Genomic DNA, 22,837 nt, shown 5'->3' with positions numbered 1-22,837 from the left:
TACCACAGAGCTGGGTGAAAGCACATGGATTCAAAGCAGAGATTCTTAGCATTGTTGGGCTCTGTGATATCTTCAAGAATCTGATGAAAACACAGGACCCTGTGGCCATAAAAATGCAGAAATGACATTTTTGCTTACGATTTCCAGGATTTCATCAATCCTACTTCAAATTCCCCTGATTGGGAGGAAAGGGAACATAATTCTGTTTTTGTAATGGTCTCAATTTATGAAAGAGATGATTGTTCCTGCCTTAGAGGAACCAAGTTTAATGGAAGCTAGACATAAAATATACAAAACTTTTCAAGCATCAAATCTGAATGGAACCGATAAATATAAGGTGTTAAAGAGATGCAAAGTGGTCACATGCTGCCAGGGTAAACGAGGGGAGGCTTCAGAGAAGAGCTGGGACTGAAAGCTGAAAGGGACTCTGTCTCACTCAGACATCTAGGTGACTATTTTTTTAAAAATTATCATTAATTTATTTATTTCTGGCTGCATTGTGTCTTTGTTGCAGTGCGCCGGCTTCTCACTGTGGTGGCTTCTCTTGTTGTGGAGCATGGGCTCTAGGCACGTGGGCTTCGCTAGTTGTGGCACACGGGCTCAGTAGTTGTGGCTCACGGGCTCTAGAGCACAGGCTCTGTAGTTGTGGCGCACGGGCTTAGTTGCTCGGCGACATGTGGGATCTCCCCAGACTAGGGCTTGAAACCACGTCCCCTGCATTAGCAGGCGAATTCTTAACCACTGTGCCACCAGGGAAGTCCCCATAGGTGACTTTTTAATTTAACTTTAAAATCAACTTTATTGAAGTATGAATTACATTCAACAAGGTGTACCCATTTTAAGCGTGTAATTTGATAAGTTTTGACAAATGTGTATATCTATATTGTCATCGCCAAAGTCAAGATACAGAACACTTCCAATACCTGCAACAAGTTCCTTCTTATCCTTTTACAGTCAGTTTCCCAGGCCTGGCATCAGGCAACCACTGACATGCTTTCTTTCACTATGTATTAGTGTTTCCTTTTCTAGAAATTCATATGAATGGAAGCATACAATAAGTACCCTTTTGCACGTGGCTTCTTTGGCTCCTCATGTTGTAACTCATCCGTGTAGCTCATATTAGTAATTCATTTCTTTTTATTACTGGAATAATAGTCCATTGTCTGAATATATCTGGGTAACTTTTTATATTCTATTATCTTAATGCCTACTTGCCTTACTGTATTTTTTTCTATACTTTAAGGTGTCACACACCATTCTTAGTATTTTCATTCATCACTTGTACTCGGATAAAAAAATCGTTGCCTCAGACTTAGGGATTGTTTTAATTTTGTTGGTTTTCCAGTTTTCTTTCATGTTTTAGGTTTTTAAAAATGAAAAGTTTGGCTTTTTAAATTATAAAAGTAATATATATTTACTGTAAAAATTTAAGAGGGTAATACAGTTAACGTATATCTCCTCCACCGTGGGATGAACACCTTTAACATTTTATAGAACCTTCCAGACTACTTTTTTATGGATATATGAGTGAATATATATTTGTGTGTATGTGCATAATGGCCTCATACATTTCTGTAAGTTACTTTTTTCTTTAATAATATAACGTGTGTAACTGTGGGTTACTGCCGCTAGAACCCTGGTGTCCAAACTCCCAGGCCAAATCTCCTTCTACTACATTCCACTACCATGGGGAAGCTTAAAAAAGAAAGGGAAAGTATGAAGGGTGATGTTTCCATAAATTAAATCAACTTGAAAAGGCGCATTTGGAGAGTCAGAGAGTACTGATATTGTTAGAAAGAAGAAAGGTTTAAAAGCTGGTTGAATCTCATTCAAAAAAAATCCATATGTACCACATTGTAAAAAAGAGAAGGAAGACAGCATTCATGATTACTGGGCTGGCAGGGTAGGGGACAGTTGCATGCTGGGGGTGGCTCTCGTACTGGCTCTTCCACTCTTCACACTTGTGCTCGGCCAGGGCCGGGGACCGCTGAGGGAGATCAGAGGAGAGGGTGGTGCCTTGGGGGTTCCGGGGAGTTGTGCAGCTGGCTCCCTTCCTTGCCACCCAGACTGCCCCAGGGTTCCCAGCCCCAAGGATTATGGAGCATCCCCACACCTGTTTGCTCTGCAGTTGCTGTTCTGCAACCCATTTTCTCCTCCAGCACTTTGTGCAGTGTCTCCTTGGCCTTCTGCTCATAGCTGTTTTTCTGGTCTTCCATCTGTAATAGCAACTTATTCATTCCCCAAGAAGTGTATTTCTGTAAATTTGAGGCAATTCAACAAATACACATTGACCTACTGTGTGCTAAAGCCTGAGCAGGGATACAGAAATGAAACGAACTTGGTCCTTGCCCACAGGGCAGAGACGTCAGTAATCTGGTGGACCTTCGTCCAGGCTGGAGGCAGGCAGGGAGAGTCCCTCAGGTGATGTGAGAGGTGAGTGGGGATAAAAAACTGCCCTGGGCATGCTGGGCCTTCTCCCCTAGGCCTTCCACAGGCATTTGAACTCCGACATTTCCAAAGGGAAATCATCTTTCTAAACCTGCTCCTATCTCAGTGGCCAGCATCATCCCCCACCCAGTCTCCCAAACCCTAAACCAGGGAATCATCCTTGATTTCTCTCTCACCTTCTTCAAGGAATCAGTTCCTCATCAAGCTCTGTCAAGTCAGCGTCTTTAACGGCTCGTTCGTTACCTGTATCCTCTATCCCTACCGCCACCTCCTTAGTTCAGACCCTAGTGACACTATTATATGGATTATATAGAGACTATGTATTATCTTCATGCCTTGCCTCCCTTCAAACCCTTTTCAGTCCTGCAGCTAGAGGGTTCTTTCTAAAGCTTAAATCTGATCCCATCACAACCTGCTTAAATCTCTCAGTGTTTCTCAGTGTTCTAAGAATCAGGTCCAAACTCCTTGGCATGGTTCCTACTTACAAGCCCAGACTTGCATCTCATGCTGCCTCCACGCAAGCTGAACTGCTTGTAGGTCCCCTAAGCACTGTGCTTTTCAGCCTCTGCCTTTGCCCATAAAGCTTCTTCTGCTTAGAGTATCGTGACCCACGCTTCTCACCTGGTTACCTTCTACCCATGTTCAAGATTCAGCCCTAGAATCATAAATTCTGATAAACTTAGCCAACCATACCTACCCCCCGACTCTTTATGGATTAGGCAGTTTTACTGGTGTTACATAGTATCTATATTTCTGATCTATTGACTCATCTGTCTCCTTTAAGGGATTGTAAACTCCTTTGAGGCAGGGAGCATTTTTATTTTTGTATTTTTTGTATTTTATTTATTTATTTATTTATTTATTTATTTTTATTAGTTTCTGCTTTATAACAAAGTGAATCAGTTACACATATACATCTGTTCCCACATCCCTTCCTCATGCATCTCCCTCCCTCCCACCCTCCCCATCCCACCCCTCCAGGCGGTCACAAAGCACCGAGCTGATCTCCCTGTGCTCTGCGGCTGCTTCCCACTATCTATCTACCTTACATTTGGTAGTGTATATATGTCCATGCCTCTCTTTCGCTTTGTCACAGCTTACCCTTCCCCCTCCCCATATCCTCAAGTCCATTCTCAAGTAGGTTTGTGTCTTTATTCCCGTTTTACCCCTAGGTTCTTCATGACATTTTTTAAAAATTCCATATATATGTGTTAGCATACGGTATTTGTCTTTCTCTTTCTGACTTACTTCACACTGTATGACAGACTCTAGGTCTATCCACCTCATTACAAATAGCTCAGTTTCGTTTCTTTTTATGGCTGAGTAATATTCTGTTGTATATATGTGCCACATCTTCTTTATCCATTCATCCGATGATGGACACTTAGGTTATTTCCATCTCCGGGCTATTGTGAATAGAGCTGCAATGAACATTTTGGTACATGTCTCTTTTTGAATTATGGTTTTCTCAGGGTATATGCCTAGTAGTGGGATTGCTGGGTCATATGGTAGTTCTATTTGTAGTTTTTTAAGGAACCTCCATACTGTTCTCCATAGTGGCTGTACCAATTCACATTCCCACCAGCAGTGCAAGAGTGTTCCCTTTTCTCCACACCCTCTCCAGCATTTATTGTTTCTAGATTTCTTGATGATGGCCACTCTGACTGGTGTGAGATGATATCTCATTGTAGTTTTGATTTGCATTTCTCTAATGATTAATGATGTTGAGCATTCTTTCATGTGTTTGTTGGCAGTCTGTATATCTTCTTTGGAGAAATGCCTATTTAAGTCTTCTGCCCATTTTTGGATTGGGTTGTTTGTTTTTTTGCTATTGAGCTGCATGAGCTGTTTATAAATTTTGGAGATTAATCCTTTGTCAGTTGCTTCATTTGCAAATATTTTCTCCCATTCTGAGGGTTGTCTTTTGGTCTTGTTTATGGTTTCCTTTGCTGTGCAAAAGCTTTGAAGTTTCATTCGGTCCCATTTGTTTATCTTTGTTTTTATTTCCATTTCTCTAGGAGGTGGGTCCAAAAGGATCTTGCTGTGATTTATGTCATAGAGTGTTCTGCCTATGTTTTCCTCTAAGAGTTTGATAGTTTCTGGCCTTATATTTAGGTCTTTAATCCATTTTGAGCTTATTTTTGTGTATTGTATTAGGGAATGATCTAGTCTCATACTTCTACATGTCCCTGTCCAGTTTTCCCAGCACCACTTATTGAAGAGGCTTTCCTTTCTCCACTGTACATTCCTGCCTCCTTTATCAAAGATAAGTTGAGCATATGTGCGTGGGTTTATCTCTGGGCTTTCTATCCTGTTCCATTGATCTATCTTTCTGTTTTTGTGCCAGTACCACACTGTCTTGATTACTGTAGCTTTGTAGTATAGTCTGAAGAGGGAGCATTTTAAAAAAACTAAAATTATTTTTGTAGGCTTGGGGGTCTGAACAATAGTCAGTAAAGTCAAGTTTTAAAAATGAATACATTTGTATTTTTAGAATTTCTCCTGGCTTCAAGGTCACAAAGAAAAAGACACAAGAGCAGCTTTGCAAATTCCCTGGGGGTCTTGCCTTTCCAGTGCTTTTCATCTTTACGCCCTGTGATTTTTGGGAAAGCAGGAGCCTTTTACTGTCGCTTCTGGGTTACCCAACTGGGTAAGAGATAGTCTAGATAATGCAGATTTAGAGTTCAATATCAAATCATTTCCATTTAGCTTTGGAGTCATCTGAAAATTTGGATTTAAATGTTGAGTGGGTCTTATGTTCTTGGAATTGTCGTTAGAAACCAGATACAGGAGTTACTGGTTGAGATCATACATGGTTATGTCCAGGTTATTGGACTTAACCATGCTGGTCACTGACCAGCTTTATCCCCCTTTGAAAACGAGTAGACTGGCATTCTGGATTATATGTCAGTCTCTTACGAGCTTGGTTGGCATTACTGAAAAAATAAAAGTTGTGGATCCGCAAACCCATAGACTCTATAGGCTATGTTCCCCTGCAGAATTCTAACTACATGGCCACCTTATCTTCCTAACATCAAGTGGGAGCAGTCTGGCCGGTCCATCTCGTTCTCTTGATCTTGAGTCCTCTGCAAAAGACATCCCCCTTTTCTGCACCAGCACATACGTCACAGCCCTGAAGAAAGTGTAGACATCTGAGATAGGTTAACAGTGGGGGAGGGCTGATATCCCGTGAACAGACACATAGATGCCTGTTAGACCTGGAAATTGAAAACCAGAGAGGCGGGGCCACACTGGTTTTGGCCCAGGCCACCAGCCACTGGTGTTCCCAGCAAAATGTTCCCAATGTGGGAGTTTGAGGAAGCAGGGAAAGGCAGGTGGTGTGAGTTTATTAGGACTTGAGGCCCTCAGCCTTGCACTGAAGCCAGCTGAACCCCCAGAGCGTGCTTCCTGCCCTCCTATGGGCTGCTACTCCTAAAGGTACTTGGTTTCAACAGTTATTTGTGCATCAGGTTAAAGACTGAAGGGAGAGGGAACTGCAAGCCTAAATTCTTCATATCATACGCCACCTCCCTTTCTCTTCTTATTATATAAGCAATTCATGTGAAAAACAAATAAGGCAAGCCAAACAAAACAAAATTACCTGAAATCTTGCTATCCAAAAGTTGCCATTAGTATTTTGGTGTATACTTGTTCCAGATTTTTCTTTATTTTTAACCCTTCATTAAGGCCATTGTAGTCTTGACAGATGATGCTGGCACAAGCACTTGAGATGAGACTCCTCTTTTTAAAATACTGTATTTGCATTTGGCTTAATTTGTCTCAGGCCCTGCCTTGCCTGGTCCCCAGCGTGGTGTTTTCTGCTGCAGTCTCTGTAAATTGGAGTTGGGGTGATGGGGCGGTCAGGCAGGGCTGTGTGTATCTGTGTCTGTATGAGGGAGGGCGGGCACACTTTCCAGTGTTTCTGGGCAACAAGCAGGCACTCACTGTAGTTTCCTATCCCTCAGGCCTGGGCTGTGGAGACAGGGGAAGTACCAGGAAGGGGTGGACGACCCCGACCCAGCTAAATGGAAGGCCCAGCTCCGCTGTGCGCTCAACAAGAGCAGGGAATTCAACCTGATGTACGACGGCACCAAGGAGGTGCCCATGAACCCAGTGAAGATATATCAAGTGTGTGACATCCCCCAGCCCCAGGGCTCTATCATTAACCCAGGTGAGGCCCCAGCTGCTGGGGAGAAGGTGGACAGTGTGCCAGGTTCCGGGCTGGACCCTTAAAGCGATAGTCGACTTGAAAGTCGCCTCGCTTACAAAGTTGAAGACTGGTAAATAAAGCAAGAAATGCTGTCCCTAGAAAGAACCCAGAGAACAAAAGATATAAACTCAGCACAGTCTTCCTGCCCACCCAGTGGAACAGTAAAGCATTAGAAAGAAGAGGGGGTATTGAGTTCTATAAAAAATAACTTCTCTTGGGACTCAACACTGAGAACAGAGGCCAGGTAGTTTAGAAGAAGGAGGGCTTAAAACTTAGGTCTGAGTTATAAACCTCGGTCTTTCTATTTCACTACTTGTGGGACATTGAATCAAGTCATTCAACATTTTGAGCCTCAGCTTCTTCCACTATAAAATCTGGGTTCTCATCTTTCCTGCGTATTTCAAAGGCTGTTCTAAGAATCAATTGCCATGACATTATGAAGGCTATTAAGTTCTCTTTATAAATGATGGGTAAGTGATCATTTAATTTGTATGGTATTTTTCCTAGGAGAATACCACCTGATCCCTATATTTACTCTATGTTGAGCCAGTTCCGACTAAGAGCCAGATAATTTAGACTTGACCTCCAGTGAATCTAGTGAGGCTCTGCCATGAGGGAAGGGTCTGTCTTCACAGTAAGCTTATAAAGGAGAGAAGCTGTGCTCCTTGGGTCCTTAGAAGGGATGCGAATGTGTAGAAAGGGGTTTAGAGTAGGAATTAAAAGGTTTCTAGGAGAAGGGAGTAGGGTCTGCAGCTCCTGGATAGGGGAAGGGATGAGAGCTTGCACTGGGGCTCCGTAGGAGGAGCTGGGAGTGGGCTGCAGGGATGACAGTGCAACGTGAGCGCCTCACTTTTGACCTTTGTGTGTGTGTGTGTGTGTTTCTCGGGTAGGATCCACTGGATCTGCTCCTTGGGATGAGAAAGATAATGGTGTGGATGAAGAAGATGAGGAAGGTGAGCTGGACCAGTCACAGCACCACGTTCCCATCCAGGACACCTTCCCCTTCCTGAACATCAATGGTGAGTGGGGTGGGGGGTGGGACCGAGGCATGGAGAGGATGTAAGGGGCTTTGATTTTGCAACCGTTGACACCATATCCACCATTGCACTGGGAGCAGCGACCAGGCCCTGGGGCCAGGCTGCCAGTCTGTTAGCAAGTAGGAGTCATAGGCAAAGGCACTCCGTAGGCATAGTTATCCCAGTGGGGTGGCTTCTAGGCAGAGAGAGCATCTTCTGAATCTTACGTGATAATTCAGAGAAATTAAAAAATTAAACTCGTTCTCCATCCCGCATACAAATACACAAGCTGTTACAAATTTTGCTGATTTCCTTCAGGCCAAGTGCAGGGAGCATTTTCGTGAATTGTAGGCAAACTCTTCTGCTATTTCCCTCGGTACAAATTTTCTGTCACTGCCTTAACAGCCTCTGCTAAGGCCGTATCATGGGAAACTTGTGGCTCTACAGCTCTTTTTTTTTTTTTTTTTTTATTATTATTATTATTTTTTGCGGTATGCGGGCCTCTCACTTCTGTGGCCTCTCCCGCTGCGGAGCACAGGCTCCGGACGCGCAGGCCCAGCGGCCATGGCTCACGGGCCCAGACACTCGCGGCATGTGGGATCTTCCCGGACCGGGGCACGAACCCACGTCCCCTGCATCGGCAGGCAGACTCCCAACCACTGCGCCACCAGGGATGCCCCCTACAGCTCTTAATACTAGGCTCTGATACAATTTCTCTACTAGAGACTTTTATCTTTTTTAAATTTATTTATTTATTTATTTATTTATTGTGGTACGCGGGCCTCTCACTGTTGTGGCCTCTCCCATTGCGGAGCACAGGCTCCGGACGCGCAGGCTCGGCGGCCGTGGCTCACGGGCCCAGCCGCTCCGCGGCATGTGGGATCTTCCCGGACCGGGGCACGAACCCGTGTCCCCTGCATCGGCAGGCGGACTCTCAACCACTGCGCCACCAGGGAAGCCCTATCTTTTTTTAAAATTGACTTTTTGAATTCAGCTTCCCAGGAAAGATGCGTTTAGAGGTTGGAGGGTCCCTGTGAGACAGAGCAGGTACTGCACCTCCCATTGCACGTTCTGAGGACGCTCAACCACAAGGTGAACTGCTCTTCCACAGCATCTTCCCTTGAACTTTTCACTGACATGCTCCTAGTCATATGACTTGCATTCAGTTGAGTAGCTTTTCACTACTTTTCTAAGTTCCATCTGGCTGCTAGGGTCAAAGGAGATACTTTTGCCACCTAGAAAATTTAGTATATGAAGAGGATTCCTGTAGGATTTTGCAGTCCCCTTCCCTAGGTGATGCCCCTTCTTTTGAGAATCAGGAAATGACTCTTATCTGTCTACTTGCCCTCCTTCACTTACCCTGTCATTTATAACCTTGCAACCAAGTGATGAGTAAAGACAACGATCATAGAGCTCTCTCAGGTTAATACTGCCACAGCTACATTCCCACTTGGTGCAATTTTAAGATTTGGACGTTTGGAAATGTGAGATCCTTTCCCAAATCTTTGGCTCACTCATTCTGTTATTCTCACCCCTTAAAAGGATGCAACCCATTTCCAGGATCATGATTTCCCTTTTTTTTTTTTTTTCCATGTTTTTTTAAAGCTAATATTGTGTGTCCTTATGTTATGGGCCACCTTGGATCCTTTATGGAAACATGTGAACATATATTAAAAAATAAAAAAGTAAAATATGGCCCTACAGCCACACCGGGATTTCATTGCCCTGAGAGAGGAGTTGGGGTGCATCAGTGACTTCCACGAAGCCTATACTTTCAAACAGGCTCCGGGCCAGCCAGTTTCCGGCTTAAGCAAGGAGAATGTTCCAGTGGTAACCAACAAGGAGAACCTGGCGACGCCGGTCTCGACTGCATTCCTGGAGCCGACCCTGGGGAGCGACGGCTCTGTGGTCACATTCGGGAAAACCCAAGAGGATCCCAAACCATTTTGCGTGGGCAGTGCCCCACCGAGTGTGGACGTCACCCCCACCTACACCAAAGACGGAGCTGACGAGGCAGGATCAACCGATGGCAAAGTTCTGAAACCGAAGCCATCTAAGCTGGCAAAGAGAATCGCAAACTCCGCTGGTTACGTGGGTGACCGGTTCAAGTGTGTCGCTACTGGACTGTACGCAGACTCCTGTCAGCTCAGTCGGGAGGAGCGGGCATTGCAGGTGAGCCCCCACCACCCGAATTTCAGGAGCCTGACCAGTTGTCAGGTTTTTTTAATGTGTGAAGAGGAGGGGGCCGGGGGTATGATAGGGCAGGACACTGGGCTGATTTGGTTAATGAAGCTTAGGATAATTTAAATGTTTGAAATGTGTCCAGTAAGGGGACGTAAGTGGATACTTTAAGTTATTCTGTAGATTTTAAGCGAACTCCACTCGAATGCTGATAACGGAAGTTTTAATTATTGCGAAGGATGTCTAAAGGACTGCATGACATTTACCTATCAATCGCTTTGATTTCTCTGCCGTTACTGTACGTTAACAAATATACCTAAAAGCGCTGCTTAGAATGCCTTACGTGATACTTGGTGGAGGTGTGTAGCGGCCGCATGTCTGTGAGATTCGTGCAATTTTTTTTTCCACCCAAAAAACAAACAAACAAACAAAACAAAAACACAAACCTTGCTTAATGGGATAGAGTATGTATTTAACTTGCTAGTGAATGATAGATGTTGTATAGGAATTTCCTTAAGATATTTTACTTTTAATTAAAACACAAATAAAGCCAAATTGTTTTGCAATGTTAAGAAAAAAATTGGTTTATGCTTATAAAAATGGCTGAAGTTATCTAAATGATCCATTGAGTGCCCATTTTAATTACATAGATGGAAGGATTACAAGAGGACAGTATTTTATGTCTACCCGCTGCTTACTGTGAGGTCAATTCTTCAAATTTTTATTACTAGAATCTTCCATAAACCTTTTGAGTTAAATTTCATTTCCAAATATACAAAGGGAAGTTTGTGGGCCATGGTCGTCTTTATTCACTGTGCATTTGTTTTCTTTTCTGTTGTGTTTTTGTTTCGCTTTCTTTGCGTTGTGTTTTTGTTTTGTTTTATTTACCTTCGAAAGAGAATGTCTGTCTGTATGCCACAGTGTATGTATGGCTATATATACACACCACATATATCTCTACATACGTATGGCTTTACGAATAAAGAGTGTGTGACTAGTTACACATAGACACTCTTACGTTTTATCGTTCAATTTTAAAATATCTCAGTTGTATCATAAATTGTGGTTGGTTTTGGGCAAACTTTTCTTTGAAGATACTTTCCTTTAAGGTAAGGGCAGTGAAATAGCTTTGGTGGTAAGGTGTGTCTTTTTTCCATCTCCGTTCTCTTTGTAGCGTGCAGTGATGCGCTTCTCAGAGTTGGAGATGAAAGAGCGAGAAGGTGGCCACCCCACGACCAAAGACTCCGAGGTGCGCAAATTCAGCCCCGCTGACTGGGAAAGGCTGAAAGGAAGTCAGGACAAAAAGCCAAAGTCGGTCACCCCGGAGGAGGCCATTGCCGACCAGAACGACAGTGAGAGATGTAAGTGAACCCAGGCGGCTCGCGTGTGGTACCACGTCGGTGGGAACGGGGCGGTTCCGCTCCCAGTGCCGAGGGAGGTGAGAGGAAGCAGTATGCTTCCGACGGCCCAGCGTCTGGGTGCTGGCTGTTCGGAGAACGGGCTGCTCTGGCCACCCTTCCCAGCTGTGGATTGCAAGGCTGGCTGTCCTTTTGAGCGTTGCGGCATCCAGGAGTGAAGCACCTATGAAATGCTGTTTCCTGGCACGCGTCTCCTTTTTCCGGAGCAATGCTAGTCCTGTAGTTAGTAATAGTCTGATACAGTAGAGCAGAGGAATGGCAGTGCAGGACCTCCAGCGTAGCAGGTATGTGTTCTGTTTTGTAGCAGGTACGGACACGGGTTTTTGGTAGCAGTGGGATGACACTTGCAGCCAGAGCCAGACCCTCCAGAGTGACAGTCTCCTGTGGGAGGGAGTGGAGAGTACTCGGACTCTCCCTCCAGAGGCAGAGGTTTCGTTCACGTGCGATGAGGGCTGATGAAGGCCCCAGAGAGATGAGCATCATTGTGTTCTGTGGAGGCTCGTTTGCAGCCATGAGGAGCTGACACCACGCTCCCAGGCCGTGGGACCAGCGAGGCCGTTCTTCCCACCAGACGGCTGTGTTCTGTTCTGGAGGCCGAACTGGAGAGAAAGCTCGTGTTGGCCTCGAGTCACACTCTGCGGTCCCCTCGGCTGCTCCCCCACTGGGGTTGACTTCGGGCTTTGCCCTCGAGACTTCCTGGGCGAATGAGATGCGTTGGCAGCAAGTGGAGGTCTTTCTCCCGCTTTCTTCAGTGTGCGTGCTTGTGGCCTGTGGCCTGCAGCCTGCTCCGGACCCCAGAAACCTCACCGGTGATGGTGAGTGAGGGCACCTAGGTGAACGTCGAGGACAGGGTGGGCGTGCAATCCTCCTGAGACGGGACAGTCGGGGGTGGTGGGCACGTTTGGGAGGCCCAGGCCCTTGGACCCAGTCGTAGGGTCGGCGTTGGCCCGCACGCTTAGGTCGTGGGTGCCTGATGCAGTTCGGGAAAATTGTGGTCAGCAGCAGCGTGTGCTTCTCTCTGCTGCTTGGAGCACTGCCCTCCCCCAGCTCATCTTTGGGGTCAGACAAAGGCCTGTGGCCAGGGTTCTGGGTAAGCCACACCGGGACCGGTGTGTCCCACGTGGCTCCCGTAGAAGGGGATTTCTGGGGCTAGTCAGTGGCGGCCTTACCCGAGGGATGGGGCTCTTGATGTGCCTGGAGTAGACGATTCCGAGCTCCTCCCCCTCGGGATTGGAATGAAAAACGGAGGGTCCAGGCCACCCTGGAGTGAAGCAGCAAGAAGGCCTGCCTCCTTGCCTGTGCTCACAGCTGACACGCAGCCCTTACCCTCCTGAGTGGCCTCATAACTCAGCTCCTAGGGAAGTTTCTCAGAGAGATGTGGTAAAAGTGGGCAAGGCCAAGTTCACGGGGATGCACTTTTCTGAGGAGGGAATCTGCCTGTTGCGGGTGGATGGTGAGGGAGGCTGGAGGAAGGGAGCGGGCAGTTAACCGGCCTCGAGTCTTCTCGCCCTTTTCTCCAGCAACGTGGCCAAACCCAGGGTGGCCGCTGCCCTTCATGTCTCAGTGGCCTCACCCACCCTTCTTCCCAGAGACGTTAGTGTGCGTCCTTCCCAGTCTTTCCTGCTGACCGTGGAGACGAGAACTCGGTGTGGCTGATGGGGAGCAGGGCCTGAGCCCCAGATGATTCCGAAAGCCCCCTCCCCCCACCGCCTGCCTCCAATCTCAGACCGACCGACGGGTCTCTTCCTGGAGCACCCGGGACGTGGCCCAGTGAGCCATGAATGGCCACCATGGGAGGGCAGGAGAAGGGTTGGGGAAGGTGAGGGGCTCCGTTTGAAAGGTTGGGGCAATGGAGGTGGGTTCCCCACCCACCCTCTGTCTTGTAGAGACGTGGGGTTTGTAAATAGCTGGTCAGGAAAGGTCACCTGAAGGGGCCACTGTTCTTACTGCAGCCTCCACGTCCAAGGCCCAGCAGGTGTTCATTCCATTCAGCTGGATATGAACGGGCCTTCTTGTTCTTGGGCCATCACGTCTTCAGCTGATATGGGCTCAGGTCCTTCTCATGGGTGTCGGTGTGGCCGAGAGCCGAGCTGTGAGCACATGGGAGCTGGGGCGGGGATTTGGGGCGGGCATGGGTCCCAGAGAGGGTCCAGGACGCCTTCAAGATGCCTTCCCCCTTCTGAGGCAGCCCCTACCCATGGAGGGCCCAGGAGCTTCTAAGGTGGTGGGTGCTGTTTGCACGGCCCTGGTTGTCCTGGCGCGGGTGCATCTTGTTGCTGGGGGTTGTTTAAAAAAAGGAATTAACTTGAAAACACAGTGGCCGAGATACTCATTTATTCTTTATGATCACATGGGTGGCTGAGTGAAATTTTTATTTTGGAAGTTCACCAAATGAGTTTGGAGGTTCCTCAGACTTGGAAGTTCATCACTAGGAACCCTCAGTGGCATTTGAAGATGGGGCGGGGCAAGGAGGCATTGGTCCCTTCCTTCTCAAACTTGGAGTAACCATCTCCCTTGCGAACCACTTGGCTGGGACAGGCCTAGGTCCTGCTCAGTGGCAGTGCCTGGCCAGGAGCTGGAGGAAGGCTCAGTCAAGGGGCTTCATGAAACTTCTTTGCTCAGGGAACTTCTCTTCCAGCTGAGCACCTGCACGTTTGTAAACTACTTTGGAACAGAGATCCCCTGCACTCCTTCTGTAGCGGGTGTAACTTTGAACAAGGTTAGCCCTGACTGGAGGTGCTATTACAGTTAAGCTACAGAGAAGGGGATTTTAATCCTGGGGAGCCTTGCAGCGACTCAGAACCCTCTCACCTTGTTTAGGCCTCACTGGGCATGGCTCAACAGTGGTGAGGGTGCTTTGTTGCCACAGTGACTTGTAAATGTTGCTGTGGTGATGCTTCTGTGAGGTGATGCTATGGTACAACCATAATGAATTTGGGATATATGTGCTGTGAGTCATAAGACCATGCTGCAGGGACCACGTTCACATCTTGCTTAGACTGGGTGACCAAGGGCACATGGCTTCCCACTTTTAGAAGGGCCAAAAGTAGCAATGATGGCAAAGCCTGATGGTTAGGATCCCCGTGCATCTATTTATCTCCCCATCTCTTTTGCCCTCAAGGGTCATCCTCGTGTGGGTCGTGGTTAGAACAGTCTTTGAGAAGCTCCAAGTGACACGGAGCCTCTACCCCATAGCTGGTGGCCATGGGCATCTTGGGCAGTCGGGGTGGGTGTCCTTCAGGGTTATTACTGGCCTGGGTAAGGTCACACTAGCGTAAGGTCTTGGGGGGCCTTAGCTGAGGGGAATTGAGATCTTTGCCCTAAAAGGCTCTGGGGTTGGGGGAAGGGTGGATGGACCTAGTTTGGAAAAAGAAACTTTCAACTTGGACATGGGGGTTCTTAAGGTAGCCCTTCCATCCCTCCATGGATCCCCTCCCACGGAGCTTTTAGGGAAGGCTGATTGGACCAGAGAAGTCCAATGGTGTAACCAGCAGGGCTCACCTCTTAAAATTTCCTACATTTCAGGCCTGAGATTCAGGCTGGTCTGAAAGTCTTGGCATCTTTTGGTTAAAGGGATTTTTCCAGCCTTTCTCTGTGCTGAGCCCGGCCCGTGATTATGAAGCCCACCCTGGAGGGAGGCTAGCAGTAACATTCCCACTTTTTTTTTTTTTTTGCGGTATGCGGGCCTCTCACTGTTGTGGCCTCTCCCGTTGCGGAGCACAGGCTCCGGACGCGCAGGCCCAGCGGCCATGGCTCACGGGCCCAGCCGCTCCGCGGCATGTGGGATCTTCCCAGACCGGGGCACGAACCCGTGTCCCCTGCATCGGCAGGCGGACTCTCAACCACTGCGCCACCAAGGAAACCCAACATTCCCACTTTACAAGTGAAGGGGGCCGAGTTGTAAAGCGGCGCCATTCCTGCCCGAGTGTTTAAGAGGGTCACAGAGCAGCCCGAGTGAGAGTTGCAGCACGCCGTCTTCACCGGGCCTGCGGTAGCCTGGGCTGCATCACCCGTAAGCACAGGCCAGGAGTTTGGGGTTTCTCCTGCTGCCATGGCAGGAGACCCTCGCGGTTGGGGTGATTCCACCATTCCGGCAAGACTAGATGGGGATCTCTCCCACCTTGGGATACCCTTGAAGAAAAGCTAAGTGTGTTCCACCCTTGAGAACACAGGTCAGGCTAGCCCAGGCCAGGGTGAGGTTCATCCCCACAACTGGCTGCCATTAAATGCTGGGAATGCCCCCCAAGAGAGGCTGATCAGGGGACCAGCCTGCTGAGCAGAAGTGGGAGTGATACTTGAAGTGGTCTAGGGAGAGGAGGAGGAATACGAGCAGCATGTGAGGGGTGTGTCCATGATTTCATCTAGAAAAACGGGCTGTGGGAGCTTAGCTCAGGTGTTAACGAAATACCAAACTCATACACCCACCCCCACCCCCGGCCGGTGATGGACACAGGGTCATCTTCGGGGAACTCTTTAACAGCACAGTGATCATTATGGAATTATTTGTGTGTTAGAAACAATGTGACTAGCAAAGCAGTTGAACTGTTTCTTTGGCTAGAGCAAAAGTGAGGAGTGATGTTAGGCTGGGGTGATTGGAGGAAAAGCCCTAAGTGGATGCTAGATTGAGCAGAGGGGCAGGAGCAACACAGGCGGAGCTGAGGTGTGAGTACTTCAGCCCTGCCCGCCGCACCCCCCCACCCCACCCCCACGAAGGGGGTTGGAGTCTTGTCTTTGAAATGTCCTTAGATGCTTGTTGCCTGGGAAGGAAGGCGTGGAGACGTGCCAGGTGGGTGACTGGTGTCACTGTGGGCCTTCTTCCTAGACAGGAAATAGGAGCAGCCCCTCGATGGCAGTGAAATGCTTTCCCCCCACGGGTGTGGAAAGAGGACAGACGGACTTGTAGCAATCTGGTTGAGTTCTTTGAAATTGCCCTTGACCCTTGTGTGTGCACCAGGAAGCCTTTCCTTTCCCTTTGCCAGGCTCCTCTTGCCTTGGTCTCCCCAGCTTCCCAGCCTCCCACCATTCTTTCCCTACCCTTTTTCTTCACCCTCGCCCCTGCTGACCCAAGTGAACATTGGTGCTATGTCTGTGTAGATGGCAGTTGGGGGCTATTTGGTCTCTTGATGACATCAACCTTTTTTGTTGACTAGCAGCTGTTTCCATAGTCATTTGTAGCTCTGCCCTGATTGGTTGGATCTTACTGTGAGGTCACTCACCCCCCGTTGTAGCTCTGCCCTGATTGGTTGGATCTTACTGTGAGGTCACTCACCCCCCCCTTTAAAAGTAAGCCACCTTGGAGAGTTAAGCAGTTAGGGAGTGATCTCACATGCCTATAGACGGATGGTGTAGATGCCTCACCTTGACCCTTGAAGGATGGATTGTGAGTGGGCTACGCGCCTCATTTTCTGCTTTCTTTGCTGGTTGTGTTCAGCTGTCCTTCCTTTGGGACGTCTTTCTGAGGGTTTTGTGCTTGCGGCGTGTGAGGCCCCTGGTCTCCAAAGGGGGGTGGTCTGTTGGTAGCAGATTGCCTTGGGCGTGGGGGTCCTGCCTGCTCCTGGTGACCTTTGTTCCCTCCTTTCCGGGTTGTCTCCCCTCCCCTAGGGGAGTGTTATGATGGAAGCAAACCTGACCGCTTTGAAGCCCCAGAAGACAGTGATCTTCCTGAGGATATGGACACGGAGCCCCCCAGAGAGTCCCCCGCCGACCAGGCGGCCCCGGACGCGTCACGCAGCCCCACCCTCCGGCTGAACAGAAAGCGCAAGGTGTCTGGCAATAGGAACCACACTGAGACCACTGTGCTCCCGGAGGACTCTCTGCTGAAAGCCAAGCGGAGACGGGTCTCCAAAGGTGAGCTCGGTTTGGCTTCGGGCCCGCAGGGCACCCTACGGAAGTCCTGGAGCGGAGCAGTGGAAAGTTCCAGTCCCACCCTGGATCCCTGGGGGGAGCCACTCACACCTCCCCACCCCCCACCCCCATCCCACCCCCCACCCCCCCAAAGCCAGGTGGCGGGGCTGGAGCCCAAAGGTGGCCAAAGGCAAATAGACCCCCTCCCGAGACTTGGTGACAAGTTCCAGCCAACACAGTGACCACACCCCTCCCCTCCCCCACCCCTGTTAGTGATGTGTAAGACAGTTTGTTCCCCGCACCACCACCCCCGCCCCGGGGGGCTTCTTCATTAATTTGTAGTTATTTCTCCATTAGCTGACTGGCCTGAGAGGGAAATGACAAACAGTTCCTCTAACCACTTAGAAGAGCCACATTATAGTGAGCTGACCAACCTGAGGTGTGCATTGAATTAACAGGGCTCCATCCCAGAAAGCAGCGCCGCTTGCTGCACCTTAGAGAACGGCGGGAGCAGAGAGCAAACCTGGCCGGCAGGGCAGGAAGGAAGTGATCCAGGCGGTTCAGCCTGCGGTCACCCCCCAGGGCAATAGCATCTCCGAAGAGAAACCTGGCAGGAAAAGGGCAGAGGCCAAAAGCAACAGCAGCTGGTTGGAGGAGTCCCTTAAATGCAGTGACAATGAACAAGGATACGCACGGGGCGGGGGGCGCTCCTGGAGGGTGGATCACCCGCCCTCTGTGGGAAACGGCCCTGGAGGGGACCTGAGCGCCATCCAAGTTGACAAGAGTAGCGTGTGGCGAGCGGGGAGTTTTCTTCCTGAGGTCCTTTCAGCCTGCACACTTCCTTATGGAATGGACAGTGAGGCGGGAGCTCGACTTCCTGGGCTGCTCCTCATCACCCAGCCCGCGGCTGGGCAGGAAGGGAAGTCTTGGGTGACCCCGGGCGCTTGTCAGTGCCCTCATTCCAGCCTCAGGCTGTCCCCAGTCGCCCTGTCCCGAGCACCCAGGCCCCCCACGGGTGGGGACGGGAGCGCACGAAGGGCTGGCTTCTGCCCTCTCTTGCGGCCCTTTGAAGCGACTTGCCATTTGGCGTTTCGTGGGTTAGCCTATTTGCCGGTTGAATGTGGGATGATTAACATATTAGCGCTTTGAAAACATAATTGGTATATCTTTAAAAACTGAAGCTGCTCCAACGATCAGTGCTAACAATGGGCTTTTCTTTCCTCACCGGCTACAACTGTGTAACGCCCGCTGCTTCTCCCCCTGACAGATGTGCTGTGCATGGACGAAGAAATGGATTGGCAGCCTTCGCCCCTGCCGCAGCAATACACCGACAACAGCGAGAAACCATCCGGGAAGCGACTGTGCAAAACCAAGCATTTGATCCCTCAGGAGCCCAGGCGGGGCTTGCCGCTGCCAGGGGACTCCTAGGTGGACAATGCGGATGGCAAGGTACCTCTTGCCCCTGGCTCTCCCCCGCCCCCCGGGCCCATGCAGGCACATCCCGCCTGCCTGCTTCTCTGCTTCTGGGGACAAAGCTTTCCTTTTCCTGAACCCCTCCCCCCAAAACGTCCCTGCCCCTTCCTAGGGGACGTGTCTCCTGGGTGGTGGTGAAGTTTCCAGCTAGTAAAAATGCAACCCCTTCCTCGCGCCCCGCCTCCCCCAGACTGAGAGGAGGAAAAGTGCTTTCCTCCACTCAGGTTTGTAACTCAGGGAGGAGGCGAACCAGGCGGGTGGAGGAAGGACAGCCTGAAATGTGTGCGCTGCCTGGTTTCGTGATAGGTGACCGTCCGGAGATTTTGAAAGCGGCCTGAGCCCAGTTCCGGCTATGATCTTTCGCCGGCCAAGCAGGACCAGAAGGCCTTGGACTGTTTGCAGCAATTGTTACCAGCTTCCCAGGCCTCGCAGCTGACATGGTCAAGCTCCCCTCCAGAGACCACCCAGTCCCGCCCGATGCCACCGGAAGCGCGGAGACTTATTGTCAATAAGAACGCGGGCGAGACCCTCCTACAGCAGGCCTCCCGGCTTGGCTACGAGGTGAGCATCCTTGTGGGTGCCCCGGATCAGGATCCACCGGCTGCTGCTCCTTGGGTGGGGGACACACTGGCTGGGGATGGGGGGCGGGTCTCAGAGCCCAGCCCCCTCCACGTGGCGGGCTGGGCTGGGTGTTCCAGCAGGGTGTTTGCGTTGGCTCCCGCTCACACTGCGGGCTCTTTGGTGGCTTGTTCAGTCGTGGTGTGAAAAGAAAGGCAGGCCTCTCTGATGTTCCGTTCCCGTTCAGGCAGGCAGGCTGCTTCGGCCAGTCTGGCTCACTTATCTCTGATATAAAATCTGACCTAACCCAGGGCTTGGCGACCAGGGGAATTTTAATGAGCCCTTTTGGATTCTGAATAGCAAGAAGGAGAGTAGGAGAGTAGTTATTAGCTCTACTAACTTGTGCTGTTTGGGGCAGAGTGATGCCCCTGTGGGGTAGCGGGTGGGAAGTGTCTGTGCAGAGTAGGGGTGGGAGTGGGGCAGACCTGAGCAGTCTCTTTCTGAGAGGGCACGGGAGCCGAGGGCTGATGGGCGAGGAGCAGGGCTTGAGCCTTGCACAAAACTCCCTGTCCACACTGCTGTATCCCAACCCAGCACGGCTGATGACAGTGATGGCCTCTATTGCTAGAGCAACATAGAAAGATAGCTGATATCTGCCTAAGCCCGTGTGATCTGTAGTAACTCCTTTCACCCTTTTAACATGTTCACTTGGGAGTAACGCGTACTAGCCCACTCTCGGATGAGGAAACTGAGCCTCAGAGGGGTTAGCTGATACCCGTACAGGTAGCAATCCAGCAGTGCTCCACAGCCCACCACGCTCCTCAGCAAGACTGGCTCACACTGGAATTGCCCTTTTGACAGTTCAAAACCTCTGTGAGACAGATGACTCTCCATGCCCTGTGCAGTTCCCCCACCATACTTGTCAGTAGCAATTGTGATGTAATAGCCCACAGGGCAAAGGCATTTTTCTGTGCTGGCATCAGCCCTCTGGGAGTTGAATGGTGACAGTAAAACGCGGTTCAGCAGGCTGAGCGTGGAGGTGTGGATGAGCACTGGGGTGGCAGGACCCAGGCTGGCCCGGAGCCCTGGCGCCCACACCCTCAGCCAGCTCTGTGCCCCTGTCCCCCGTCTCCCGTCGTGTCCCCCCACCCCGGTCCATAGTGCCGTGAGCCCTTGGAAGTGTGCCTGCCTTGGCCTTAAGGCATGACTGTGGGTGGGAAGTTGGAAGCACTAGGGCTATGCTTAGTTTGGGGTGTTTTGTTGTTGTTGTTGTGGGTTGAATGTGCTGTTGTTTATATCTACACATCTCTTGGAGACCTCTCCATTAGCTAGAGAGCACTTTGTGGTAGTTAGCGCAGTTACTTGCAGGTGAAGTCCAAGGAGCACCCAGTTGGTTTCCCAAGAGCTGAGAGCGGGCACCTAGGAGGACAGAGCAGATGTTGCACATAGTGTTGAGCTAGACCCCCCCGTGGTTGAGAAGATAGTCTCCTTGCTTCCAGCAAACGCTGGAGGTGGGGGGGAGACCCCTAACCCCAACTTTTGGGTTAGGGTTGAGAAAGTAGACTCCCGCTTCCAGCAAATGCTGGAGATGGGGGGGCGGGGTGCTGCTGCACCCGCCGTGGAGGGCGGGGCTCCGAGCCCCACCTGTGAACTTGGCATCATTTCCAGCAGCCTCCCTTTGGGACCAGAGAGGTCAAAAGACCCTCGTTGGTCCTCTAAGACAGTTTCCATTTTGGTTTGGTGGCTCTGAGGCCTGGACCAAGGGGCACTTGATCCATCCTTTTTTAGGCTACCTGGCCTTTGATTGCACAGGAAGCCTTGGGAATGTTTACGGTCGGATTTGTTTTTTTCTTCAAATGTAAATTTCAATATGTAGATTCCACACATCACCAGTGTTGATGCTGAACATTGTGACAAGTAGATGAACGCTTTCAACTTTGAATCCAACTTTCTGGGATTTCTCTGGGCAGAATTTTAAATGTTGGGATGATGGCCCAGTTGGGAGATGTGGCAGCTTCAACCTTTTCAAATTGAAGGACAGTTTGCTTAAGCAGATAAGGGTGTGGTTTGGGAGGGTTTTCCTGAAGTTTTGTCTTCAGCATTCTTGGTTATTTTCTTCTGCTTAGCCAGAGATACCATGTGCAGTATAAAGGCTGTCTGAGCTTTATGTCATGATAATGTGGTTCTGGAAGTTTAGAAACACACTCTGGCTTCAGATCCGAGTTAAATAGATCACTTGTGTGGCCAAAGACCTCAAACCTTTCCCTCCTGGGAAAAAGGCTTCTATTTCTTAGGCTAAAACGCTAGTGTGCAACCACATGCTTGTGCCTTTAGCGGTGATGGTTAAATTTTCTATGAATTGAATAAGTCATGTTTTTTAAAAAGTTAATGAGGCATTTAATTAACTCACAACGTCGGGCTTATGGCCTTTATGGTTACATTTTGCGGGTAGTGGCATTCGGCTTATAGCCGCTGAACAGAGAGCTGTCCGACAAAAGCAGTTTGACTTTGCTCTGGAATGGCTGGGCTGCCCTTCAGACACTCCCGTTTATTTCTAGCGGAGAAAATAAACCAAGGAATGTGTTGCGTCGACAGACTCGCCCCGCCTCTTCACCTTTCAGTTAGAGAAAGTGCTGGTGGCGACGGTTGCCATCCATTTAGAGGCCATCACCCTCTTAGCTAGGAGAGTGTAGTTAGCCCACTTGACCCCCAACAGAGAAGGCCTGTGGGGTGCTCGTCACAGCTGGATTGCATCCCTCTAACTGGGGCCCTCTTGGGCCTTTTGAATCTTCCCAGCTGACCAGGTACCAAAGACCTGAGTTTTAGGTCTAGTACTTCATGTTAATTGAACTTGGGGTTTAATATCTCTGGGCCTCAGTTTCCAAGTGTTGAATGAGGATAGTACTACCTTCCTTTCCTGGTAGCTCCTGGGTTCCTGTGGGTGACAGAAGACGTCCTCATCTGGGGAATGAGAAGCACTGTGTAAACAGTGGGATCAACGTGGTTGAGTTACGACAGCCCGTGGCAAAAAGTCTGACCTGGCCGTGGGGCTACTGCTGCCTTTGCTGCCATCTTCCAGGAGAAGAGAGTTGACTTACCCACCAGCTTGGATGGCCTTTCATTTCTAGGTACCCTTGAATCTGCCCTAGTAGTGATGAAGGTTTCCAGGTGAAGGCCATGATTGTCACAGCAAATAAACCCTGGGTTGAGTAAATTGATGTGTGCACAGCAGTTGGTGGCGTTCAGACCTGATCCCAGAGCCACGTGACAGGGCCTCTCCGTGGCTGGCGCACACAACTCATTAGCTTGCAGCCGTCCACTCAAGTCTGGCTAGTGAGGGCCTGCTAAAAGAGCAGCAGCTTCATGCGGTATCCTGGATACCAGGGCTCGGGGCAGGTGGCCTGGGAGCCCAGAGGATTGTGGGCTTTCTGGCAGGTTGGGATGTAAACGGAGAAATGCATTCGTGGGCGTGCCTTTTCTCTTCCTCCTCTTGTTTTGGAAGGGAGCTGCTGCAGTGACCTGAAGTAACAGGGCACCGATGGCCAGGTTTACCAGCATGCCCCATTAGGTTCACGTGGTAAGCAAATGGAACATTCTAGTTCGCTCCCAAGTGAGTGGTCACCTTTGATTGGCGTGTCCTCCAAAGGGCATAAAAGGTTTTACAGAACCCATCTCGCATTTATGGGCGG

The 22,837-nt window shown here is 49.7% G+C and overlaps 1 protein-coding gene across 1 annotated transcript; it reads left to right on the top strand.

The window, feature by feature from the left end:
• Nucleotides 1–9,594: 9,594 nt before the first annotated feature.
• On the top strand, nt 9,595–18,681 carry LOC308611613 (BCL-6 corepressor-like). The gene is made up of 4 exons (XM_081260331.1): nt 9,595–9,846; nt 11,030–11,216; nt 16,875–17,120; nt 18,385–18,681. Exons 2-4 carry the CDS (start codon nt 11,039–11,041, stop codon nt 18,543–18,545), a joined length of 585 nt encoding a protein of 194 aa, XP_081116457.1. The 5' UTR covers nt 9,595–9,846; nt 11,030–11,038; the 3' UTR covers nt 18,546–18,681.
• The last annotated feature ends 4,156 nt before the right edge of the window (nt 18,682–22,837 follow it).

This window comes from Mesoplodon bidens, assembly GCF_964165515.1.
Source record: "Mesoplodon bidens genome assembly, contig: HAP1_SCAFFOLD_567, whole genome shotgun sequence".
NCBI classification, from domain to species: Eukaryota; Metazoa; Chordata; class Mammalia; order Artiodactyla; family Ziphiidae; genus Mesoplodon; species Mesoplodon bidens.
This window is presented reverse-complemented; position numbering and strand designations above follow the sequence as displayed.

What these genes read in the sequence shown, in the direction of transcription:
- LOC308611613 (XM_081260331.1), top strand. Translation starts at nt 11,039, where the DNA reads ATGCGCTTCTCAGAGTTGGAGATGAAAGAGCGAGAAGGTGGCCACCCC. An exon ending in CCAGAACGACAGTGAGAGAT is followed by an intron (nt 11,217 to 16,874) that starts GTAAGTGAACCC and finishes CCCCTCCCCTAG; the next exon opens with GGGAGTGTTATGATGGAAGC. An exon ending in GCGGAGACGGGTCTCCAAAG is followed by an intron (nt 17,121 to 18,384) that starts GTGAGCTCGGTT and finishes TCCCCCTGACAG; the next exon opens with ATGTGCTGTGCATGGACGAA.